The 27,906-nt window shown below is 33.4% G+C and overlaps 3 protein-coding genes and 1 pseudogene across 6 annotated transcripts; 2 read left to right on the top strand and 2 right to left on the bottom strand.

Moving 5' to 3' along the window:
- Positions 1,466–4,289, top strand: LOC109343252 (E3 ubiquitin-protein ligase RMA1H1-like). 4 transcript variants are annotated; one of them, XM_019581468.1, is made up of 3 exons: positions 1,521–1,536; positions 1,802–1,866; positions 3,238–4,289. In XM_019581468.1, exon 3 carries the CDS (start codon positions 3,277–3,279, stop codon positions 4,039–4,041), a length of 765 nt encoding a protein of 254 aa, XP_019437013.1. In that variant the 5' UTR covers positions 1,521–1,536; positions 1,802–1,866; positions 3,238–3,276; the 3' UTR covers positions 4,042–4,289. The 4 variants fall into 4 exon arrangements, with proteins under 4 accessions (XP_019437014.1, XP_019437011.1, XP_019437013.1 ...); XM_019581469.1 differs by lacking the exon at positions 1,802–1,866 and having other exon boundaries at positions 1,466–1,536; XM_019581466.1 differs by lacking the exon at positions 1,802–1,866 and having other exon boundaries at positions 1,495–1,533; positions 3,228–4,289.
- Positions 6,187–9,005, bottom strand: LOC109343254. The gene is made up of 4 exons (XM_019581470.1): positions 7,287–9,005; positions 6,848–7,111; positions 6,590–6,709; positions 6,187–6,495 (listed from the first exon to the last, which is right to left on the bottom strand). Exons 1-4 carry the CDS (start codon positions 8,325–8,327, stop codon positions 6,436–6,438), a joined length of 1,485 nt encoding a protein of 494 aa, XP_019437015.1. The 5' UTR covers positions 8,328–9,005; the 3' UTR covers positions 6,187–6,435.
- LOC109343255 (protein STABILIZED1) lies at positions 17,743–21,289 on the top strand. Its single transcript, XM_019581471.1, has one exon. It carries the CDS (start codon positions 17,893–17,895, stop codon positions 21,013–21,015), a length of 3,123 nt encoding a protein of 1,040 aa, XP_019437016.1. The 5' UTR covers positions 17,743–17,892; the 3' UTR covers positions 21,016–21,289.
- LOC109342551 lies at positions 22,494–23,988 on the bottom strand (annotated as a pseudogene).

Raw genomic sequence — 27,906 nt, forward strand, 5'->3', positions numbered from 1 at the left:
ACTCCCACTTTGAATTTTTTAGTAAATATAGATCAATTATATGATACATGGATATAACAAATATTAAAAATTTATTCCCAAATACTTAAGATATATAATATATGTTAAAAACTTTACACACATAGAATCATAAATGTTGCATGTTCGTAGAATGTTGTTAAAAACTGAATTTTCAAAAGTTATTTTTTAAAATAGATTTTAAAAGTGTTTTTAAATCATTTTTAACAGTATTTTTTAGAAATATGTGATTTTTTTTTATTTATTAAAATAGTGATTTCTAAAAGAGTAAATTTCATCAAAAATGTTTTTAGTTTTAAATAAATTGGTTATATATCTATCCAAATCCTTAAAAAATAAGCCATATGTGAATTGAAATTTATTGTTAAATTTAAATATGTATGTATTAGATAATTTAAAATATAATTTAAATAAACAGATGGTAACTTTTATCTATTCATTATTGCTTTTTGATTTAAATCTTGGCCCATAAATACTACAACGGATAAGAAGTCAGAGAATGGAGAACTCAGACGAGAAGAGAGAAATTGCATTTCACTGTGTAAATTCCACAATACGAGGAGGTTGTTTATAAGAAATTCCTAATTTCCAAACAAATCAAGTAATCATTTCTAAAGATTCTCATATATCAATTTGAATCTATTTGTATTAGTTATCCATTAATAAACATAAATACAATATCTTATAACACAAATAGTATTATATATTATTTATTTATACACGTTGTTTTACCATAAAAATTAATTTATTAGGATAAGTTATTTTTATACCCCAAATTTTAATGAAATTACATAAAATATTTTTTTTTTATATATACACAAATCAATCATGATTTGTATATACATGTTATATTGACTACCTTTAGGAAAGATAATCATAATATTTTAAACAAAAAATGATGATAAGTTTAATTTGGTTAAACAAAGTACAATATAAGAGCTATTATCATTATTTTTGATACGTTACAGTATAGTATAAGAATGATTTAAACTATATGTCGACAGAATTACTAATACATTTTGTAATGAACCAAAATTCACAAAAAAAACAATGACTCTTATACAATTTAAATTTATCTCCACAATATATTATATATTTTTTAACTTAATTATAATAATCACATTTTTTTTCTTCTTAAAATACCATATTTATTTTTCATACAGAATAATCAATATATATATATATAAATTGAGATTAATTTATGTAGGTAGGAAAAAATAAAAACTTATTTTGCATAGCAAAATCTGAGGCATGACCAAAGAAGACATAGAAAAGCGGTGGATAAGTCATGGTTGTTTAGCGACACGCTTTGTGAAGACAATAATTTATTTGATTATAATATTATTATCCGTACGCAGTGGTGGAACCCTGAAAAGTTAAGGAAACACCAATTGAAGTTTCTATTACCCCACCAAACACCACTTTTCTCATTCCCATTCTATCCCTCTCTCTCTATCTATTCCATCCTCTTTTTCTCTCTTCTCCTTTTCCAACTTCCCTTCACTGCTTATCTTCTTTGTAAGTGTATATCCAAAATACCCCTCTCTCTCTCTCTCTCTCTCTCTCTCTCTACTTTCTTATTTCTTTGCTTAGTTTCTTGTTGCTTCATCTGCTTGTTAAATTTTTCAAATTTTTTTATTTATTTTTTGTCTTTTTAGACTGGAGACTTTACTTCTGTGAGGAAACAATGTTTCCACTACTTTGAGATATTTTTTTCGTAGTACTTTTCAACGGATGATAATTGTTTTAGACAGTAATTACGTTGCGTTTACCGAAATTGCAGCTGATTCGGGATGCAATAGTTGCAGTTGTGGAATGCAATTTAAAACATCCTCTTGAAATCAAATAGTCAGTTTCCTTTCCCTCATGTTTTTTTAATCCATCATTGGATATTTATTTATTTATTTGCTTATCCTCTTTGTAAGTATTGAAAATCATGGAATTTTAGAACCTGTTGTTTTACCTTTAATGTTTATGTTTTTTTCCTTTTTTCTGAACATGCTTATCCATTTTATGATTGTTTAGTGCTTTTTATGCCCTATATAGGAAAAATTAGTAACCTTTGTATTTCATGGTATTATATTTTCTCAACTTGCTTAAGTAGTTTTATCGGATTACACTTTGGTCTATTCATTGTTTTCAGTATATGCCATCATGTTTCAAAGTTCATTGGAATTCATATAAATTGCTTCAATTAGTGAATTGTTTATATGTATGAGCAATTCGTGTGACGGCAATGTGCTATTGTGAGAAGAACACAATATGTACCATTGGATCTTATATGAATGAACAAGATTAAAAGACGCACATGATTTTTTTAAGTGGTTATGTGATCAATAACTAATTTGTAATCCTAACCATTCATTATTAGTTGTAAGACATAAATTTATTGTTTTCACTGTTTTTACATGAGAACTATTCTCACTTTAGTCATTCCATTATATATATTGGGAATTGGTTTTATCCCTATCTTTTAAATTATGAGATCGTTGATATGAATTTCTATAGCATTTTTAGTTTCCTTCTGCATAGAGTTTAGAGACTTGACATGAATTTTATTTATTGGTCTCAATTTGTCCTCATAGTTTTCTCCCATATAGGAATAGTAGTATAATATAGTCCTTGGTTGTTATTATAAGAGAATTCCATTGGCTATAGTTTCTCTTCTTTGCTTCTTCCCTGGAAATAGTTTTGTGATTTGGTTAATGGGTTAGGTGGGTAATTTAAAGAGACTAAACCTGTGTGGTTATTTCTAAGCTCTAAAATTTGACATTTTGGTTAGGTGACCCTCTCCTTTAGGAGAAATTAGAGATGAATAGGATGGTAGTTTAACTAGGACGAAGCCACATAATCTGTGTTTAAGTAACTGGTAAATTGGTTAGTTGGGTTTGTGTTTTTCTACATTTCACCTACCAAAACTGCTTCTGCTTCCTAATCACTTCGAGAAAATTGCTGGAGAGATTGTAGTTTCCTTCAAATTTTGCTCTTATTCTCTAGTGCTGTTGTATGAAGTCGAATTACAGAACACAGGTTTATAGATCTGGATGCAATTTTTAATTTGTTTCATTTTACATTATTCCTTATTTTGTTCCTAGATTTACTTTTAAACCTTGTAGCTTTTATTGTATGAAAAACTTCATAGTGGAGGAAGAATTATTTGTTAGCTGGTTTTTTTACTTATATAATTGTTAAATGTTGGCTTTTGTTTTTCGGATTTAGGCGTGCCCATCAACGACCACATTGTAAAACAAAAGAAAAATGGACTTAGATCAGTATTTTGAGGAGGCTATGCCCCAAAATTATTACTTCGAAGATAAATTATCGCCAGAGATGTGGGAATCTGCCGATGATACCATTGCGGATTCTGATAGAAATGGTGGCTTTGACTGCAACATCTGCCTGGAGAGCGTGCTAGATCCAGTGGTAACTCTTTGTGGTCATCTCTACTGCTGGCCCTGCATTTACAAATGGCTTAATTTCTATAGTTTCTCTTCTGAAAATGAAGAGAAGGAGAAGACAGAATGTCCGGTATGCAAATCAGAAATTTCCGAATCCTCACTTGTTCCACTATACGGCCGCGGCCAAACCACATCACATTCTACAAGCAAGACTCGTCAAGCAGGGATCATCATACCGCGAAGACCCCATGGCCCTTCATGGTTGGCTGGGTCTTCAAGATCATCTAATACCGCAACCGTTTCCCAACCGACTTCACAAGTTTACCATCGTCATCATGACCATCCGCAAGAGTTCAACTCCTTTCCAGGCAGCTACACCTCACCAATGTTCAACACAGGTGCCCCACTCACAAACACATTTGATACAACATTTGGAGTTTTTGGTGAGATGATATATTCAAGGGTCTTCGGACACCAAGTGACAAACACATACACTGATTCATACAATCTCTCCCTAGAGAGTAATCCAAGGATCAGAAGGCAATTAGTGGAACTTGATAAGTCACTCAGTAGAATCTGTGTTTTCCTCCTTTGTTGCATGGTTTTATGCCTTCTCTTGTTCTGACCACTCTTCCATGAGTTTGGTGCATTACTTCCCTGTATAGAATTGGAGCAGTTCGTGGGTTCAGCCAGTTGTATCATATATTTGCATAAGTTTGCAAATAAGCTGCATATTCAGTGCTGAGTTATGTGTAATTAGTATTTGAGTTGCTAAGACATGTTTGCATAAGTCAATTGCATATAATTTTCGCGTTCATCTTGTCTTTAACTGAAACTCTTGTATAGTATAACAGAAGAGGACAAGAGGTCTCATTTATTTATGTCTTTTATGGTTAAATCTTTCGGTCGCAGTTGTTGCTCTCCACTCACATTCGTTGTGACTTGTTTGATTCTTAAATTAACCTGGTATGTAAATTTCATCATTTATCTCAAATTCTAGTGGTGTATTCTAGTGGTGTGTCCTGGCCTTGCATTTGACATTATTTTCTCCTAATCTAAAAAATTATTAGGATGGCTTTGCTTATTGGCAAGAGTAGCATGAGATATGTCATAAGACTAAAATTGTTTATAAAAAATGTTCTAAAGGTATTATAATCATGTTATATACAGAATAAATGTTAAGAATATTCCATAAGCCAACATGAAATTAGTTTTTATTCCATGTAGAGTTCAACCTGCATTTCAAATTGGTTAATGACAGAAAAGTAACTGCAATAATCACATATTCGAAAAAAGAAATATTTTTCAAAAGAGTAATAATATATTCTTTTACAAAATTTTCATATACCATAAAAAGTAACATATATCACTTATAATAATCATTAAACATGTGTTACTTTTTTATGGTATAAGATAATTTATAAGAAAATATAGCATTTTTCTTTCAATATCATTGTCATATTTAACACGATTCTCTTATACATTTCCATGACAGATAAGCTGATTGGTAATATGGTGTGTGGGGACAAAACTTGTGGAGATCACAAAAGACAGCTTGATTCTAATTTGATGAGAAATGAAAGCAACTTCTTAGCCTAATTATTGATCTGATAGTATTACATATGTTCTAATTTATTTATTTAAATTTGAAGAATATTTATTTGTTCTATTTAGGAGTTTAATGATATTAATTTTTATTTTCGATGGTTATCATTATTTAATAGTGTATTGATTCATATAAGTAATTGAAAAAAATAATGACCACATGTATAGAGTATATTAGGAAAAATATAATTAAAATCCTAAATCAATACAATTATTATATTTCTTAAGTTTCTTTTATAAGGAGATAGATAAATAAGAAGTAAATATCCAAATTTATTAGTTAGATAAAGGAGAGTTTCCTTTCACCTATAGTTAAAGGTTAAATTGGAGTGAGCAATGCCAATGAGAACATTTTTTTTAAGTAAACTATATTCTAGAAAGTTGTAAGAAGGGAATATATCCTTTTCAAACTTTTATTTTTAAGCTACATATCACAATTTACATTGTGGATTATGGATCATCATAATGGTATTGACATGTAAGGTGTAAGTAACATCATTCCTATTTGTTTATCTAAATTGGTTCAACTTTAATTTAACCTGCATATAATTGGGTTTCTTCAATCTACAACTGAATTTAGATTAAAAGTTCAGTCTCAATTAATATTTATGATTGACTAAGAAGCAAACATTATCCATCATAATACCATGTCAAATGTATATGGTCTTCCCCTCACCTCCAATTACCTTTGGATTGCTTCTTCGTGTTGAAGCCATGTGATTTTGTTAGACATTATTCTCTGTTATTTTTTGGTAAAACCAAGAATATTTTTACCTTATGGGTAAAGGAAGTAACCCCTTTTGAAGTGTATGATTACTCCTACCAAAATCTTGTTAGTATTCTCCTTCTTATTTGCTTTTGTTAAAGGAGGAGACTTAAAACACCGAGGTTCTCATTAGAGAGAATTTTTGGGAAAGATAAATGTTGATAGTTCTATCTCCACAAACAAAATGCTTGCTCCTAGAGATTCAATCAGTAACCCGTAGACAAGCCACCAGTCTTACTTTTGAGCCAAAGTTCACTCTAAAACGAAATGAAATTGGCAAAGATAAATTATGTATAGTTATAATCCAGAATATCTACTTCTGAAATCTTGCTTGCAAACTAGAGGATATCAAAGATAAATTAACTACGAAATTGGCAAATAAAACAGACATGCAAAAAGTTGATCTAGAATGATATCTGCCTGTATTTTAATCAAGGTACACAAATGTCAGCAATGTTCACAACAGCTATACACACATCCTTTAATCAGGTCACTATCTAAGTAGTAACAGGTTTATATGACCCAGTTACCGAAAGGCGCTACACATGGTTCTTCGGAAAATTGAAGATGTACAGTGGTCAACATACTATTTGCAAAAGATCAGCTGAGATAATATTGGAAAATCAAGCACTAGGGTTTGCAAAGTTCTTATGCCCCACTCTGATCAGCACGATAAAAATGCAGCAATTTTATGGGTTCAACTTTTTCCTATAGCCAAAACAATCACCATATATTATTAGAAGATGAAATACTCGTGACTATATAAATTTAGGTGAAACTAAGTGCAAAAAATATTAAGCACCTCAACTATATCTTCAGATAGTGGAGGGAAGTGATAGCCAACTGAGCAATTCTGCAAAACTTCGGGACTCCTGATCCATTCTTTGCGTCCATCACATGACTTTATTTTGAGTTTAAAAATCTGCAAGAAGAATAAGCAATCTATGATAAGTTTCAAATAAACTTGCTTCATGATCAAAGAAAACCAAGGGGCAAAAGGGGGTTAAAGCATATATTAAGATAAGATGGAGATTAGGGATTTTCCATGTAATGCACAAACCTTCGAAATAGTAAGGTCTTTCAACTCCCTTCTACCTCCGTCAACCATTATGCCAGAACCCGAGCACTCGGGGCAGAATACAGATTTAATGTGTGCTTCTGCAGCTTCCATATCATTTCCTTTTCTGGTTTGATTGCCATTACCTACAATCTTTTTCTTCGGTCGTTGTCTAACTTTTGGAAGAACTAAGCGATCTGTGATTATGTGAAATTCACACAAGAGTATCCAGTGTATAACACATGACACATGAAACACATGAAATGCCTGCATATACATATCAATGTAAATTTTCTATTCTGATAAATGAATTACGAATATAACCCTTTTCCCAAGTTTAAAATATGTGTTCAAATTTAGTTTCAATATCACAAGTTTTTAGATCAAGCTTTATCACTACAAAACCAATATAGCAAACCATGATCTGAACATTAGCACTTACCCTTGATCCATTTCGACTGTTGCATGCTATTTTTCTAGTCTTCAAATTCAAAAATGCTGCTACATCTTTACCAGCAAGCATTTTTTGTTGGCAGATGTTACACATTTTTTCTGATGCTAAACGTTGTTTCCGTCTCAATTCTTTCCTTTCAGATTTCATTGAAATTATTCTTGTTAGTGTTAATCCTGAGGTGGCCTTGTTTGAAGCTGAAGAACTTTCTACATATGAATCAGACTGATTTCTCAAATAATCACTGCTATCCTCAGGGTCAGACAATGGTGTCTTTCTCTTTGGGTCACTGTCCCCAGCATTTTCTGGTTCTGACATAGAAGCAGATGGGAGCAGTGACTTGACATCAGCAAGCAATCCTATCCGACCCAAAGCGTAATTATAAGAAAAAATAACCACACCAAAATCATGATCTTGAACCCCAGCACAATCCTGTTGACCATTATTCTCGTTTCCTAACCATTCACACCAGACTCTTCTTATCCCATCAAAAGCATCACCTACCTTAAAGAATCTTGCAGCAATCTTCCCCAAGCCCACTTCCCTAACTTTTAGATCAACAGGTTCATCCTCAATCAGAACACCGGGAATTATCAAAGTACAATCATAATTCTCCAGCTTCTCATTGGTTGAACTCAGTTGAGTATCTGACTCAATTGGTTCAAAAAAATTCACAATAGCAAGATCATTGACATCATTGTCACTGAAGTTTAAAAACCTGATTTGGTTATCACTTCTACTTCCCACCTCTTCATCGTTTTCAGTTGAAGTATTAAAGAAAACAATACCATCATTAAAAGGCCACGGATTCGCCCCTAGCAGAGTAACCTTAGCACTATCTAGTCTCTGCTTATGAAGACTACCTTTCAAGTGATCATACAAAACACCATCACTGTAACATGGTGCAAGACACAAATTGCAGAAATATATGAATTTTTTCCCATTCGAGCGTAGCTCAACATAAGGATGCCCTTGAGATCTAACAGCTCTTAGTATCTTCCTCGCTGATTGTTCTCTCAGATCAGTAGCCATTTCCAATTTTCCACTAAACACCAAATGCAAAACTCAACGCCACAAAAACTTCCCAAACCAATTAGAAACGCAAATACAATAACGATTTCGCTGAAATTCCACAAGCATGAAACTCCTAACGATTTTTCCAGATCAAAGATTTCCAGACATTTTTGCAAGCTTCGTTCCAAACCCTAGGTAGTTCAAAATTCAAATTCCACGTAAACATAACCAACGCATTCGTTCCAATTACTTTTACATGCAAGATTTCAGAAAGGTAACCTAACTAGCATCATAGATTGACGAATGCTAAGAAATCAAAAGTCAACGATCCTAGTCTTGCAATTTCGAGCATGAACAGCAAGATATTAAAGGAAAAGTAGCGACGAAAGTAGAACTTGAAAGCGAGAAAACGAAACACCTTAAAACGACGCCGTAAAACCAGGTATCGGTTGCATAATCGGTATAGAATTTATCGGTAAACGTGGAGATCGAGCGTGGCGGAGGAACGCGTTATCGCAGGAGCACGAATTCTCCATTGGCATCTCCATGTATCGAAGGAAACGGTGCTTGGAGGGTGAGAAAGTGAGAGAGAGGGAACAAGGAAAATGAAAATGCCGAGAGAGAAAGATGAAATTGCTCCTAACTGAATTTGGTGAGTTTTTTCATTCGTTGAGAAGCCACAAATCACGAAATGTACACATGTTCCAAATAGGAGAAAAACATTTTTAGATAATAAAGAGGTATATAACACCTCATATTTAAATATATTAAATTTTTTGTGATATTATTTAATATTAAATTTTAATTAGAATTAAAATTTTAATGTGTTATTTAGATTTTATTGATTTTCTTTATATACAAACGTCTTCATAAGTTTTTCTCTTCAAATAGATCAAAAGTTGAATTGTTTGACTCGTGCAAAGGACACTTATCAGATGGATAAACACGAAACTCGAAAGGAGATATTAATTTCTTACCTAATGCATAAATAGAATGCCCTTAGCATTTTAAAAAATGTTATAGTGTAAATGTTAATTTATGAGTAAATACTTATTTCATTATCTTATGTTTTTTGACCTTACTAGTTTGATATCTCAAAAATTGGAAAACTCAAAATGATCCAAAAAGTTTAAAACATGGTACAAAACGTGTTAAAAATAATAAATTTGACTCACATTTGAAATTTTTTAAGACCATTTTAGGTTTTTCAATTTTAAGGTGTCAAACTCGTAATATAGAAAAACATAAGTAATTGAAATGAATATTTACTCTAATTTTAAAGGAGGATATTCCCAAGAGTTAATTACACTAACACCCCTGAGTTTTAGTGAAATTACACAAAACACCCCTCACTTTTTTATACCTACGCAAACCTCCCTTAATTTTTATTCTTTCATTATACTGATAAATAAGTGTAATATTTTAAACAAAAATGTGATAAATGCAACTAAGTTAAACAAAACATGGTATATTGTGAAGAAAAATCCAAATAAAAGGTTTGTGTAGGTGTAAAAAAATAAAAAATGGTTTATGTAATTTCTCTAAAACTCACGGGATATAATTTACTCTATTCCCAAATATATAAAAGAAACGCAAGGGTTGTACTTCAACTAGGTAGAGTATATGATTACAAGGGCGCCAATGCGTGATAAGATTATGCAATATATATTTTATATTTTTGCGTTTTGTTATATTCATGTCGTGTCTTCTTGCGGATATATTTAGATATCCATTGAAATGTTCATTGATCAATTTACATGTCCTCTTGTATACGAATTCTCGAGGTTGATTGATTATAGATGTGTTATCATATGGTGATATTATGTCATGGATAAGGATCACATGTCCTATAATTTTTCTGTCTCGAACCAATCAAACATCACAAAATAATATTAAAATATTAATTTCTGTTTTTATAATTTTTCTTTTTAAATGAATGAAGCTTTGTGAATGATTTGGTACACCAAATAAGACATAAATGATGACATGTAATCCTCATCCTTATTTCATGACTAAATGTACATTTGATTACATGTCTTTATTGAGTTAGATGTGGTTGTTTTGGCTTAAGTGATAATCCAATGTATTTGGGATGTACCATTGTGGATGATCACATGTCTGAATTGGAATACTAACTCTAATGTAGTGTGACCTTAGGTTGTAGAATTAAAAAACAATAATAAAGAAATATGGAGAATGAAAGAGAGTAGAAAGAAATCCGTAAGCGAAATAAGTTAGATTTTTATTGTGAAATATTAGAGAAAAATAAAGAGAAGTGAGAGAAGATAACAATTTATCACTTTTCATTTTAAATTAACAACATATTAATTAAATAAATTAAGAAATAAAAATTATATTTTAACATAACTTTTAAAATAATTAAAAATATATACTTTAAAAAACTAACTAACTATTCATTTAATTACATTCTAACTAAGCTATAAATATAATATGTAATTAAAAATTTTATAAAAAATGCACATTCACAAGTTTCCAAACCCAATGCTATAGTCTTACTAGAGATGGCCTTGACCCGTGTTCATAAATGTCCATAAAAATTTAAGCGGACGAAGATATCATTGTGTTGTTTTAATGGATAAAATTCAATGTCTTGTCCATTTTAAAACGAACATGTGGGCAACCTACAGACAATGTGGACGTATCCACATGCTTGTCTATTTTGTCATCTATAACTCTTGTCCAACATCTATAACTCTATTTTCAGGTAAAGTAGACTTTAATCAGGGCCTCAACCAATTTCTAATGCTTTATTTAGTTAGGAGGAAAAAGTGAGAAGAAAAGTAGTAATATAAAAAAAGGTGAGAAACCCAATGGAGTTATATTTTTTATATAATAGAAAGATGAATGAGAATAAAAAAAAGACATGTATTCTTCTCTCTTCTTATTTATTTGGTTTGATAAAAGGTGAATAGAAATAAATAACATTATATTCTTAAGGACAATAATATTATTTTTATTCAATCATAAAAGTTCAACAAATGAAATCTGATTATCATAATATAAAGATTGATATATACAATATTGTGGCAAAATTCTATATTGTGTATATATACCAAGAAAGCAAGTATGAATTTATTGTGAGAGACATTCTGATGTTGTAATCTATTTTCTCATCATAAGAGAGGAAAACTAAATTTAGAGAGTTCCACCACATTTTTCCTTCTATCTTCGCATCTCTCATTCTTAACCAAAGAAAAGAGATGCACAATTCCTCTTTAACTTCTCTTTGCTCCTTCTCTTTTTAATGACTTTCTCCTAACCAAAGGCAACCTAAAATAAAATTTGAATATGTTTTTACATCTCCCAAATTTTGAACCTATAATAGTATTCATATCATATAAGTAAGAAATTGATTCTTTTTTGTACATATACCTCTCCAAACAAGTGAATCATATTTAGCTTGTATTTAATGTCTCCCAAATATTATTATCCATGACTAGCCTTCAATTTAAGGATGACATTAATTATTGGGAATCGTGAGTATCCACTGATAATACTAGAACGAGTGGTCTGCATTAGGAAAATATATTTAGTTATGTTATTGTGTATATATAGTTATATATAGATTAAGAATTGTGTGTGTGAGTACCCATGAGAAGTTACACTAGTTACACCCAATCTCAGCTATTGATTTTCTTAATATTTCTACGAACCAACTAAGTGAGTGAAATAAGTGATAAGAGGAAAAAAGAGAAATCTTAGAAGATATTTAAGTTTCATCCATTTGGCCAGTAGGATTTAAAAAAAATCAATGACTGAGATTAAGTGTAACTAGTGTAATTTAACTTGAGTGTAAACGGACCTTCCTCATATATATATATATGCAATAACATAACTAAACATATTTTTCAGTTGTAATTGTGATATTATGTTGTTAAACATTGATATTATCTTCGTTAATTTATAACTATGATGCAATGTTATGTTGGTGGGTAGGTCTCACATGTTTAATATGCTTTATTATCTTATTTTAAATTATGTTTTTCGTAAAAAAATATATATTTAACTTACAATTTAAAGGTGCCTACTTGTACTTTAATTGTGTTTTGCGATTTTTATTATCATTGTTGCAAAATCCGAGCCATATATCGAACCGAAAGATGTCTCATATTATGTTGAATCGGTTTAAACATTTAAATTGTCTAGTCATACCAGATAACTATATATAATTGTGAACACCCATTTTTGTCCGGCCTAGAAAAAACCCAAAACATTTTTTCAAAAAAAAAAAAACAATATTAAATAGGAAAGTAAATCAACGTTGTTAAGGTTACTAAATCTAAGTGATTAGCTTAACCAAAATTTAAAAATAATAAAAATAAATATGTTGTGTTAAGGTTCCTATATCTAAGTGATTAGGTTAACCAAAATTCAAATCTAAAGTAACTTTATTTTATTTATTTATGATTTGGTACACCAAATAAGACATAAATGATGACATGTAATCCTCATCCTTATTTCATGACTAAATGTACATTTGATTACATGTCTTTATTGAGTTAGATGTGGTTGTTTTGGCTTAAGTGATAATCCAATGTATTTGGGATGTACCATTGTGGATGATCACATGTCTGAATTGGAATACTAACTCTAATGTAGTGTGACCTTAGGTTGTAGAATTAAAAAACAATAATAAAGAAATATGGAGAATGAAAGAGAGTAGAAAGAAATCCGTAAGCGAAATAAGTTAGATTTTTATTGTGAAATATTAGAGAAAAATAAAGAGAAGTGAGAGAAGATAACAATTTATCACTTTTCATTTTAAATTAACAACATATTAATTAAATAAATTAAGAAATAAAAATTATATTTTAACATAACTTTTAAAATAATTAAAAATATATACTTTAAAAAACTAACTAACTATTCATTTAATTACATTCTAACTAAGCTATAAATATAATATGTAATTAAAAATTTTATAAAAAATGCACATTCACAAGTTTCCAAACCCAATGCTATAGTCTTACTAGAGATGGCCTTGACCCGTGTTCATAAATGTCCATAAAAATTTAAGCGGACGAAGATATCATTGTGTTGTTTTAATGGATAAAATTCAATGTCTTGTCCATTTTAAAACGAACATGTGGGCAACCTACAGACAATGTGGACGTATCCACATGCTTGTCTATTTTGTCATCTATAACTCTTGTCCAACATCTATAACTCTATTTTCAGGTAAAGTAGACTTTAATCAGGGCCTCAACCAATTTCTAATGCTTTATTTAGTTAGGAGGAAAAAGTGAGAAGAAAAGTAGTAATATAAAAAAAGGTGAGAAACCCAATGGAGTTATATTTTTTATATAATAGAAAGATGAATGAGAATAAAAAAAAGACATGTATTCTTCTCTCTTCTTATTTATTTGGTTTGATAAAAGGTGAATAGAAATAAATAACATTATATTCTTAAGGACAATAATATTATTTTTATTCAATCATAAAAGTTCAACAAATGAAATCTGATTATCATAATATAAAGATTGATATATACAATATTGTGGCAAAATTCTATATTGTGTATATATACCAAGAAAGCAAGTATGAATTTATTGTGAGAGACATTCTGATGTTGTAATCTATTTTCTCATCATAAGAGAGGAAAACTAAATTTAGAGAGTTCCACCACATTTTTCCTTCTATCTTCGCATCTCTCATTCTTAACCAAAGAAAAGAGATGCACAATTCCTCTTTAACTTCTCTTTGCTCCTTCTCTTTTTAATGACTTTCTCCTAACCAAAGGCAACCTAAAATAAAATTTGAATATGTTTTTACATCTCCCAAATTTTGAACCTATAATAGTATTCATATCATATAAGTAAGAAATTGATTCTTTTTTGTACATATACCTCTCCAAACAAGTGAATCATATTTAGCTTGTATTTAATGTCTCCCAAATATTATTATCCATGACTAGCCTTCAATTTAAGGATGACATTAATTATTGGGAATCGTGAGTATCCACTGATAATACTAGAACGAGTGGTCTGCATTAGGAAAATATATTTAGTTATGTTATTGTGTATATATAGTTATATATAGATTAAGAATTGTGTGTGTGAGTACCCATGAGATTTGGTGCTATGTTTTTAAGTATTGATTTATGTTTATTAATCCACATACACAAAGATATATATATATATATATATATATATAAGTTACACTAGTTACACCCAATCTCAGCTATTGATTTTCTTAATATTTCTACGAACCAACTAAGTGAGTGAAATAAGTGATAAGAGGAAAAAAGAGAAATCTTAGAAGATATTTAAGTTTCATCCATTTGGCCAGTAGGATTTAAAAAAAATCAATGACTGAGATTAAGTGTAACTAGTGTAATTTAACTTGAGTGTAAACGGACCTTCCTCATATATATATATATGCAATAACATAACTAAACATATTTTTCAGTTGTAATTGTGATATTATGTTGTTAAACATTGATATTATCTTCGTTAATTTATAACTATGATGCAATGTTATGTTGGTGGGTAGGTCTCACATGTTTAATATGCTTTATTATCTTATTTTAAATTATGTTTTTCGTAAAAAAATATATATTTAACTTACAATTTAAAGGTGCCTACTTGTACTTTAATTGTGTTTTGCGATTTTTATTATCATTGTTGCAAAATCCGAGCCATATATCGAACCGAAAGATGTCTCATATTATGTTGAATCGGTTTAAACATTTAAATTGTCTAGTCATACCAGATAACTATATATAATTGTGAACACCCATTTTTGTCCGGCCTAGAAAAAACCCAAAACATTTTTTCAAAAAAAAAAAAACAATATTAAATAGGAAAGTAAATCAACGTTGTTAAGGTTACTAAATCTAAGTGATTAGCTTAACCAAAATTTAAAAATAATAAAAATAAATATGTTGTGTTAAGGTTCCTATATCTAAGTGATTAGGTTAACCAAAATTCAAATCTAAAGTAACTTTATTTTATTTATTTTAGTATTTTCGAAATTATGATATTAAATTAATAAAAAATAGTTAAAACTATTAAATGGTTTTTTTATAATTATTTTCGAATTTATTAAGGTAATTAAATGAGAATGCTAAGAATATTCCTTTAAAAAACTTCATTTGAATTTAAAAAGTAAACAAATAATTGAATGCGTCAAACCTGTTTTGTTAGGATTCCTAAAACTAAGTAATCAAATAAAAAAATCGTCAACATAATTTTAGGGATTTAATGGTTAAATTTTCACTATAAATAGAGCCTAGGATGAATATAAGAAACAACACTAGAAACACTATAATAGCTCTATAAAAAAGCTTCCCGCAGTAAGAGAGAGAGAAAACATATTTTTTACTTTCAGAGTGATCCAGTGCAGGCGGGAACACACTCTTCCCGTCTAGCCTTGACTCTCATCCGTCCGATCTGATTACTCATCACACCTTTCCTTTGACTTCCACGTAAACCAGTCGCACCACGAAACGTGTCCGTGATACTGTACACTGTGTCACACAGGATTAGTCCACTCGTGAAGGTGGGATATCCCCTACAGACGATCCCACAGAACGGTGTTGTGCACCTCCCATCCAGCGTGTGACAAGCCGCCACGTGTTCATCCGTGTAAGGTCCTCCTCCGCTCATCCATAAGCGATTGACACGTGTCCTCTACTCATCCAGGTCATCACACAGGATCTAGACCCTCGCAATGTAAAGAAAACTTACCTTTTCAATGATATTATTTTGTATGAATTAAACATTAACTATAAATTTTATTTTTAATAAAAAAACCCACTAATTAATTATGCATTAAATACAAGAATTTTAAGGATAATGGGTAATAATAAAAAATAATAAAATCTCATTATTTTTAATGAATAATTAGTAATCTATTTTCTTTTATTTTATTCTACTTACATTTTTAGCAACTGATTTTTGTTTTGGTTTTCTATAATTATCCAGTAATTATTAATAAAAATTAATGATATCCTAAAAATAATTTAGTAAATGATTAAAATACAAAACAAATTATTTTAATGCATTCTTTAATTAAATTTAATTTTATCCTAATTATTTAATAATCCATAAAAATTTCCTTTTTTTTATAATAACATCGCAAATCACATATCTACAAAAATTTAATATTTTTTAAATAAAACGTGATCAATAAGCACTTTTCAAAAATAAATTAATTTTGATATTTAATCAAAGATGGAGAGAATGTCGCCCTAGAAGCCTCTTTATTCTCAGTTCATATTCGAAAGGTCGTGCCGCGTCACTTCTTTTCAATCGATTAAATTTCAAAATCAATTTAGTTCCATTTTTTATAAATAAATAACAGAAATTAATCAAATAAAACTTAATATGAGTATATAGGACCAAAGTCAATCTTGTCAGACACAATAATAAAAAACATAATTTTTTTATTTTTAATAATTAATTAATTAATCAGAAAATTTAACAATAATGATAATAATAAAGTCATATATTTTCATGAAGGGTACCACTTAAGGCGGGCGGGTAGGAGCTAATACATTCCCTACCTTGTAACCGACTCTGAACCTCGATATCAAAAATCCAAAAGCCTAAGGTAATTGGGCTTAAAATATTTTTCTACATTTTTAATTATAAAAAGTAGTGGCGACTCTAAACAAAGTCGTGGAGTCGAAAATTGGGGCTCGACAATAATCAATAATTATCTATAATTATATTGAAGTAACATCTCTCCATCCTTTTCGGACTGAAGTAAAATAAAATATTAGCTTAGTATTCTACTTTTTTTAATACCATCATATTGGAATTTTTTCCATTTCAAAGTTGTCTAACCCCTCATTCGATTAATACTGCAAAACATGATCATTTTCAAGTTCGGTCAGTGATCAGACTGATTGAACCGGCTAGTGCGATTCTCATAACTCAAATGAATAAATTATATGCAATTTTTAAATATCTTATGAATTTATGGGTACCCATAAGTAGCAAACCCAATTGATAGGTAAGTCAAGTTAATGCATCATCTGACCTTATCTAGATCCATTATCATCACTATATTAATTGCCAAAACTTGTCGTGAGATATATATACAATATGTCATATTTGATAAATGTGTTTTCATTTTTTTTTGGTGTTACCATTTATGATCTTGTGGTTAATGTTTTTAATATATCTCTGGATGTAGATAGGTATGTTTTTACTGGCTACGCATTTGCTGTCTCACACTTTGTGCCACTCCATGTCTCATGAGTATGTGATTGGTTAGAAAAAAATATATTTAAGTTAAAATTTAATTATTAAATATTTTTCTAACTAATAATATGCACATGATACATTGAGTGGCACAAAGCGTGAGATAGATGTGCTCTCGCTTTTGTCTAAGTTGTTGTCAGCCTCCCGACTAACTAATATTTTTTCTTTTTAATTTATTTATGATCAAATGTGGTTGAACTAAGATCTACATTAATTTTCTCAGCAAAAAACGACGTCGTACACAGTCACACTTGCCACCGCCTGTAACAACCGTCCTTCAAATTCTCCAGATTTCATTTCCTTCCTCTCAGATTGAAAACCCTAACATCACCAAAACAACCACAACCACAACCATGGTGTTCATCGCTCCACCCAACCACAGAACCTTATCCCTAAACCTAAACCCTAACACCACCACCCTCCACACCCTCAAGCAAGCAATTCAAGAAAACCACAACATCCCAATTTCTCAACAACGCTTGTTCCTCTCTCACAGTCTCCAATTACTCGAAACCAACGATTCCGTTCCCATCTCCGACCTCGGTGTGGGGCCCTACTCAACCCTATCCCTCCACTTCTCCTTACTCGGCGGCACTCAACCTCCAGCACCCCCCAAACCAAGATTCGATTTCCTTAATTCCAAGCCGCCGCAGAATTATGTCGCTGGACTCGGTCGTGGTGCTACCGGATTCACCACCCGGTCCGATATCGGTCCTGCCCGTGCCGCCCCTGATTTGCCTGACCGTTCTACGGCTGCGATTGGCGCTGCTGCGGCCCCGCCTGCTTCGGGGGTGGGGAGAGGGAGAGGGAAGGGTGAAGAGGAGGAAGAAGATGAAGGGGAAGATAAAGGTTATGATGAGAATCAGAAGTTTGATGAGTTTGAAGGGAATGATGTAGGGTTGTTCGCTTCGGCAGAGTATGACGAGGATGATAAGGAGGCGGATGCTGTTTGGGAAGCGATTGATAAGAGGATGGATTCGAGGAGGAAGGATAGGAGGGAGGCCAGGTTGAAGCAAGAGATTGAGAAGTATCGTGCATCGAATCCGAAGATTACGGAGCAGTTTGCTGATTTGAAACGGAAATTGTATACTGTATCTGCTGAGGAATGGGATAATATACCGGAGATGGGGGATTATTCTTTGAGGAATAAGAAGAAGAGGTTTGAGAGTTTTGTTCCGGTTCCTGATACACTGCTTGAGAAGGCAAGACAGGAGAAAGAGCATGTGACTGCGTTGGATCCAAAAAGCAGGGCAGCTGGTGGGACTGAGACGCCGTGGGGCCAGATGCCGGTAACTGATTTAACTGCTGTTGGTGAGGGGAGAGAAACTGTGTTGTCATTGAAATTGGATAGGTTGTCAGATTCGGTTTCGGGGTTGACTAATGTGGATCCAAAGGGGTATTTGACTACTTTGAAGAGCATGAAAATAACAAGTGATGCTGAGATTTCGGATATTAAGAAGGCTAGGTTGTTGCTGAAGAGCGTTACTCAGACTAATCCGAAGCACCCTCCGGGTTGGATTGCAGCGGCAAGGTTGGAGGAGTTGGCTGGAAAGATTCAGGCAGCTAGGCAGTTGATACAGAGAGGGTGCGAGGAATGTCCTAAGAATGAGGATGTGTGGCTTGAAGCAACGAGGCTGGCGAACCCTGAAGAAGCAAAGGCTGTGATTGCTCGCGGTGTTAAGTCCATTCCAAATTCGGTGAAGTTGTGGCAGCAAGCAGCAAAGTTGGAACATGATGACGGAAACAAGAGTAGGGTGTTGAGGAAGGGATTAGAACATATTCCTGATTCGGTTAGGCTGTGGAAGTCTGTTGTGGAGCTTGCTAATGAAGAGGATGCTAGGCTTTTGCTTCACAGAGCTGTCGAATGTTGTCCGTTGCATGTTGAATTGTGGCTCGCGCTTGCAAGGTTGGAAACTTACGAAAATGCTAAGAAGGTTCTTAATAGGGCAAGAGAGAGGCTGTCGAAGGAACCAGCTATCTGGATAACAGCTGCCAAGTTGGAAGAAGCTAATGGAAATACTTCCATGGTTGGGAAGATAATTGAAAGGGGTATAAGGGCTCTGCAGAGAGAAGGTTTGGTGATTGATAGAGAAGCTTGGATGAAAGAAGCAGAAGCAGCAGAACGTGCCGGGTCAGTTGTAACTTGTCAAGCTATTATTCACAATACAATTGGAATTGGAGTGGAAGAAGAAGATAGGAAGAGGACATGGGTTGCTGATGCAGAGGAATGCAAGAAAAGAGGTTCTATTGAGACTGCAAGAGCTATATATGCTCATGCTTTGACTGTCTTCTTAACTAAGAAGAGCATATGGCTCAAAGCAGCACAGCTTGAAAAGAGTCATGGAACCAGGGAGTCCCTTGACGCATTACTCCGTAAAGCAGTTACCTACAGGCCACAGGCTGAAGTTCTTTGGCTTATGGGTGCTAAAGAGAAGTGGCTGGCTGGTGATGTGCCCGCGGCTCGTGCTATCCTCCAAGAAGCTTATGCTGCCATTCCAAATTCTGAGGAAATATGGCTTGCAGCTTTCAAGCTAGAATTTGAAAACCATGAACCTGAGAGAGCTAGAATGTTGTTGGCTAAAGCCAGGGAAAGAGGAGGTACAGAAAGAGTCTGGATGAAATCAGCAATAGTTGAGAGAGAACTGGGAAACATTGAAGAGGAGAGGAGATTGTTAAATGAAGGGCTCAAACAGTTCCCTTCATTCTACAAATTGTGGTTGATGCTCGGCCAGTTTGAGGAAAGACTTGCTGAGAATGCGAAGCAGCTTGATCAGCCTGAGAAGCAGCGGCTTTATCACATGAAGGAAGCTAAGAAGGTCTATGAATCTGGACTGAAAAATTGTCCTAATTGTACACCTCTTTGGCTCTCTCTTGCTAATCTTGAAGAGGAGATGGATGGACTGGGTAAAGCTCGTGCGGTTCTCCAAATGGCTCGGAAGAAGAATCCTCAAAACCCTGAACTCTGGTTAGCTGCTGTTAGAGCAGAATTGAAACATGGACATAAGAAAGAAGCTGATAATTTGATGGCAAGAGCATTGCAGGATTGTCCCAACAGTGGTATTTTGTGGGCAGCGTCAATTGAGATGGTTCCTCGTCCACAGCGTAAAACCAAGAGTATGGATGCTCTGAAGAAATGTGACCATGATCCCCATGTTATTGCTGCTGTGGCCAAATTATTCTGGAATGATAGTAAGGTGGATAAAGCTAGGACTTGGCTGAATAGGGCAGTGACACTAGCTCCTGACATTGGCGATTTCTGGGCATTGTTGTACAAATTTGAACTGCAGCATGGAAATGAGGATAACCAGAAGGATGTATTGAAGAGATGTGTTGCTGCTGAACCAAAACATGGAGAGAAATGGCAAGCAATCTCAAAGGCTGTCGAGAACTCTCATCAGCCAACTGAAGCCATCTTGAAGAAAGTGGTGGTTGCACTTGGGAAGGAAGAAAATGCAGCTGAGAATAGCAAACATTGATTACCGTGATAGTAACATCTTTTCTGTTCTTTAGTTATGTTATGAGTGGTAAGTTTTGCTGAATATGTTATAACCTAGGAATAATTGAATGCTTATAACAGCTGTTTCTGGATGATTCTGATATGTTAATTTATTTAATCTTAGTAGAATTTCCATGCTACAATATCAATATGGTTTATATGCTATCGATATAGAGTGTATTGATTTTAGATATGCTTTTGCTCAATTGGGTGCTTAAATACAATTCAGATACATGATGTGCGCTATATGTTTGTAAAAATGTCTGAACTGGAAAAAAAGATTATTTCAGTGTTCGTTAGTTTTTATTTTATGGTAACTTTGTCCTTTAGGGTATTGGGAGGGTAGATATATTTAGCCGACCCCCATAAGTGGGGAGGTGATATACAGAATTTGAACCCGTGATTACTTGTAATAACCTTATCGTTGCACTGAGGCTCACCATCTTTATCTTTTTGTATTTTACTATTTTGATAAAATGCCTGTGTTCTAGTAAAGCATGCTACGTTCTAGTCATTAACAAAATTAGGAGCCTCATGTCTCTTCCATGGAGTTTAACTCTCAGTCATAATCCTCGAGAGGCGAATGAATATGCTGACTGGCTGGCCAAGCATGGTGCTGCCAATGATCTTCATTTCTTCCTTTGGGAGCATTGTTTAACCATCTTCATCACGTGCTGTTTGCTGATGCTGTTGGGACAGTCAGGATTAGGCCTTATTTTGGTGATGTTGTGCTGCCTTTGATTTCTTTCTCCCTTGCTAAAAAAAAGAGTAAATACTCATTTCAGCCTCTATGTTTTTCGACTTTACCAGTCCTTCAAAGTTGAAGAACCCAAAATGGTCCCCAAAATATTTTAAATTTGGATCAAATTAGTCATTTTTAGAGTCAAATTAGTCCGTACAGGTGTTGTCAAACATGCTAAAAAAGACTAATTTCACTCGTATATGAAATTTTGGGAACCATTTTGGGTTTTTCAAGTTTTGAGGGACCAAATGGTAAGGTCGAAAAACATGATAGATCGAAATATTTACTCTAAAAAATCCAATTAAGAACAAAAAATTTCCTATAGTATTCCTTATGGTAATTTAACTTTGAAAAAGGATGTCGTGGCAGGGGATAACGATGGCAGAGTTGTTGCATTTACATGAAGGGACGAAAGAAAATGTTATCATTTTATAGTTTTCATTGAATTCTTTAATCTTAGTTAAATTTTTTAATAATAAATCAGCGGCACAACGTGTTCTGAATTTTCTGTGTTCATACATAATAGACGATAAGATACTAATTTTGCTTGGTGTTACTGGTTATTAACTAACATTTAAATATCATAGCTTTCTCGCTGTTTAATTAACCACATGATTATGGATTTGAAATTCTTTGAAATCATGTTATAATAAAAGTGTAATAACTATGTATTGTCATTGTATAGGTTTATACACAATCAATTTGTATTACTTTTTTAAAAATACAATAATAATTAAAATTATTTATGTGCAAGGATAAGATTGGACCTCAACCTGCAGGAATTACATTGAACCATGCTGACATTTCTCCCCAATCCAATCCCGGAGACTGTGAAACACCTTCACCACTTGCTGTAGCAGCTGCATGAACCTCATCACTCAAATTAGCATCACTAGGTTCGACTTCAACCCCCAAATTATTCTTCGAAGCCTCTTCAATTGGCATTGGTCGCTGCACATTAAGGCCTTATGGGATAACTTGTTCAAGAAGTAATGTTGTGGTGCTTGTTGAACAAGTAGAAGAAGCGGATGAAGTTGGAGCTAGAGTTTTAGAAGCATCGGCTTCTTTTTCCTTGTTAATAAAATGTTCAGGGAAATTGAGCCTAGTATTCTCTCCTCTCAGCTTAAAAGCCTCACGGTCGTAGGCCATAGCAGCTTCTTCTACAGTGTCAAATGTGCCTAACCAAAGGCAAGTCCTATTTCGAGGTAAGCAAATCTTGGCTACCCATTTTCCCCAATGGTGTTGCCTTACACCCCGATAGAGTTTAGTAGTGTTTATCGGCTGCGCGATAGGCCTAAAGAACGACCTTCCATCTGGACCAAACATGTTGTTCTGGTTCATCATCATCATCATTCTCCCTCTTGGACTTAGATTCATTGCATCACTCCAATTCTGAAGAATTTGTTGTTGTTGTGGTAGAAGCAATGCAGAATCTCTTGCTATGTTTGGTGGATACACAATGTTTTGTTTTCGCCATTGTTGGGACTCAAAAGATATCATGTTGTTTTGTGTGGTTGTTGCTTGAAATTACGAAACAAAGGGGAATTTGTGGTTCCAAATTGGTGTTGTGAAGTATCAAAAGCAAAAGGGAACACAATTCTTGAAGACGATTCAACAGAGGATTGGTTTGAGGTTTGATTTTCTGGGCTACAAATCTTCTTGACAAGCCTAATATTATTTTCATGTGATAAAGCTTCGTTAAAATTTTGCTTATGTTGATTCTCTTGAAAGCTTGAATTCAAAGCTTTTCTTTTTCCATTTTCAATCTCCCAATCTTGGCTTTCACTAATCTTATTGTGAGTGTCATCCACAACACCCTTGCTGAATTTGGCATTGTTCTTAGCTGCAGCCATGATTGCGCACCAATATTTGTCTGCGATCTCTATCTTAAAATATATTAGTTTCTGCTTCGTTTTTCTACCATAAAATTATACCCTTATTGGGTATTTAATTAAAAGATGGGTATGTTTGAAAACAAATTGGAATCAAAGTGAACTAAATTATAAAGGGAAGTTAAAAACCCAGATTAAGATTTGGTCAGATAATAAAATAAAGACCAAATTTTTGGAGTGTAGAAAAGTTGATCCGATTAAATAAAAAACAGAATCAGATACTGAAGCTTTTTTTTGATGATGTAGCAAGTGATTTTTTGGTGCCAAATTGTGAGCAAAGAAACTCAGTTGGTGAAATAGCTAAACATGAGAGATTTTGTTGTGATGGGCAAATGACTATTAGGAGAGAGGTTTTATGAGAGGAGAAAGGTTGGGAGGGTAAAATTAGTTCATGGAAAATATCCTATGCAATATGCATACTTGTAAAGGAGTTAACATTTAGTATCATATGGCATGTAACTTAAGTATTTGTAACCCATCATTAAATTAATAAAATATATATTTCACACTTATCCATATAAGGAAATAACCTTCATTTATACAAGAAAAAGTAGAGTTACACATAAAGTAACACACTTGTGTTACATGAAGCTAAACATATATATGTCTTTTCCTTATAGTATTGTGAAACATGTTTGATATTCATGGGGTTAATTTCTTGCAAAAGTAGGATGAATTATACCTCATTCTTATTAATTTGAAGAACCAAAGCGGGTTCTATTTATACAAGGAAAGATTGCTTGGAAAAGAAGCAATCTAAACTAACTATATTAACTGAAAATGGGGCAACCCGCCAACGACTATATTTGCCAGGAAACAAACAACTAATAGCAAAACTAACCACTAACCTTATGATGAAAATAGAAAATTAAAAGATAATAAGGAGGTATGAATAATAGCCCCCTTCAAGCTGGTGAGTATATGCCTATTACTCCCAGCTTGGAAAACAAGTAATAAAAGGGTGTTGGGTCCAATGGCTTGGTAAGTATATCTGCATATTGCTTAGAAGAAGAGACGGGAAGTAAATGGAATAATTGTTGAAGGAGTCTCTCTCGAACCACATGACAATCTATCTCAATGTGCTTTGTGCGTTCATGGAAGACATTATTATTGGTAATGTGGCAAGTAGAAGCATTGTCGCAGTATAGTAATGTAGGAGAAGTGTAGGGAATCTGAAGTGATTGCATAAGATATGTGATCCATTGCAGCTCACAAGAGGTGGAGGCAAGGGCCCTGTACTCTGCCTCTGATGATGATCTAGCCATGGTTTGTTGCTTCTTGGATTTCAATGATATGAGTGAGTCACCTAAGAAAACACAAAGACGAGAAATAGATTTTCTTGTATCTAAACATGATGCCCAATCAGAATCAGAAAAGGCTTTCAATATGAGTTTAGAAGATGAAGGATAGAAGAGGCCTTGACCAGGAGATGATTTGATATATCTCAAAACTCTGGTGAGAGCTTTGTGATGAGTTGTTGTAGGAGAAGCCATGAATTGAGTGAGTTGTTGGACGACAAAAGAGATATATGGTCTTGTGTAGAGAAGCTTGCCAACCAATCTTCTATAGGAAGCAGGATTAGGGTGGGGTTCACTATCTCCTTGATGCATTTTAGTTGTTCTAACCATTGGTGTTGCTGCTGGCTTGGAAGAAAGGAAACCTGTGTCTGACAAAATATCCAGGGCATATTTTCTTTGGCACAAAGTGATACCCTTGTTGTTTCTAGCTATTTCCAGGCCAAGAAAAAACTTTAAAGGACCAAGATCATTAATTCGAAATAGTTCATGCAAATGATGTTTAACAAAGTTTATTTCAGAGGAGTTTGTACCAGCTAGAATTAGATCATCCACATATATAAGTAGAGTTGTAAAATGATGAGATGCAGATTTAGTGAATAGAGAATGATCATGTTGTGATTGAATATAACCAAGAGAAAATAGAGTGGAAGACAACTTGTGATACCATTGCTTGATCTTGTAAACCCACTTAGCTCCTATGGGAATTTTATTGGGTGGTAGGTCAACTAAGGACCAAGTATGGTTTAGTTTAAGAGCATTAAGTTCATTCTGCATAGCCTTAATCCAATGAGAAGACTTAATGGCCTGATGATAGGTTTTTGGTTCATATTTAATGGAAATGGATAAGGTGTGATGTAAGTGTTTTGGTGTTAAGTTGTGGTAGGATAGGACAGTGGACATGGGATGAGTGACATGAGGTGTATCTGTTGAATGTGTATGGTTAAGAAGGGAATGATGAAAGTCTTGTAAGTAGGTTGGAGGATGTCTATTTCTACTGGATCTTCTTAGTTCAGTATGCAAAGGGGTTGTGTCACTAATAGAGTCAGATGAAGTATGAGAGGATCATTGGTAGAAGGTGGAGTAGGTGTGACAAGTTGTTGAGTCTAGGAATCAGGGTAAAAAAACAAGTGATATGAGGTAGGAGCCATGATATTAGGGTCAATAGGGGATTGCTGAGAAGGCTGAATGGTAGCATAGGGAAAGATATGTTCCTTAAAAATCACATTTCTTCATAAAAAGATCTCCTTAGTGTTAAGGTCAAGAAGCAAGTATCCCTTTGTTCCAAATTGATAGCCTAAGAACACACATTTCTTGGCTCTAGAGTCTAATTTTGTTCTATTGTGGTGAAGGGTACATGCATAGGAGAGGCTACCAAAGACTTTTAGGTTATCTAAGGATGGTTCTTGGTTATGTAAGGTGCTAAAGGGGGACTTGTGATGTAAAACAGGGCTGGGTAATCTATTGATTAGGTAAGTGGCATGCTTAACAGCATAGCCCCAATAGGCTTTAGGTAGGTGAGAATGAAACAAAATGGCCCTTGTGACAATCAAGAGATGTCTGTGTTTTCTCTCAACCAAAGAGTTTTGTTGAGGTGTTTCAGCACAACTCGTTTGGTGTATGATGCCAATGTTTTGGTAGAAGGAAGGCATGGTAAATTCAGGGCCATTGTCTGTTCGAATAATTTTGACCACTTTGTGAAACTGAGTTTGTACCAAAGCAACAAAGTTTTGGAAAAGAGTTCTAGCCTCCCCTTTATTTTTCATTAGAAATAACCAAGTATGCCTACTAAAATCATCTATAACAGTAAGAAAATATCTATGGTCATGAATAGAAGTGATGGCTATTGGACCCCATATGTCCATGTGAACAATATCAAAAGGGGAATTGGTTTTGTGCACACTAGTTGAAAAAGATAGTTTGGTTAATTTTGCCATATAACAATAGTCACAAACGTGAGAATTATTGCATTTAACATCAGCAACATGCTTAGAAATGGTGTGCAAAATAGAAGTAGAAGGGTGGCCTAACCTATAGTGCCACAAATCAAAGGCAACATTATGAGTATTATCAGTAATGGTATTAATAAGATGTAAATTGAATCTACTTGTACTTGCAGCCATATTGAGCATATATAAGCCATTGAGAGCTTTAACATGTCCAATCATCTTCAAGGTATTCATATCTTGAATAAGGCAATGAGACTTGTCAAATATCAATATGCAATTGAGTGAAGTAGTGAGTTTATGTATTGAAATCAAATGATATTTAAAGTTTGGTATATGCAGGACATCATAAAGGACTAAATCAGTAGATAAGGTGATAGTTCCAGTGTAACACCGCGAATTTTACGATTTTGAATTATAAGATTTTATTAATATTTTTATTAATTATATTTTCGAAAATGAATTGCCGGGAATTTTTGGTAAAAAATTAGACGAAACGCTAGTTGAGTTTTAATCTTGTAATCCTATTTCCAATTTGGTGATAAATTTTCATGATTTTCGGAGACAGTCGGTTTCGGACCGCTATCGGGGCCAAATCTCACTCGAATTCGGCCCAATAACGTGTTTTTGAGTTCCGTAGCTCAGATTCGAATTCCAATTGCGCCATTGGCTTCGAAATATTATTTCAAGTCAAGATAGATACCAAGTTTGTCCAGAACACATTTCTAATTATTTTTCACTCCGAATTCCATGTTTCGAAGTTCTAATCGTAAACCGAAATCGGGAGATTTTTATTATCCGACCGGGTATTAGCCGACAATACTCGGGAATGGTTTTTAATCGTGCACGTTTCGCCAAAGTCGTTACGTCGCATGAGTCACTTCACAAAATCTACATACTAAATCTTATAGATTTCACTCATTAATGCCTTGATTTACTACCACCAAAATCCCCTAAATCACTCAACAAATCCTCTCACTCCACCACCATTAGACA

Source organism: Lupinus angustifolius, chromosome LG03 (assembly GCF_001865875.1).
Source record: "Lupinus angustifolius cultivar Tanjil chromosome LG03, LupAngTanjil_v1.0, whole genome shotgun sequence".
NCBI lineage: Eukaryota > Viridiplantae > Streptophyta > Magnoliopsida > Fabales > Fabaceae > Lupinus > Lupinus angustifolius.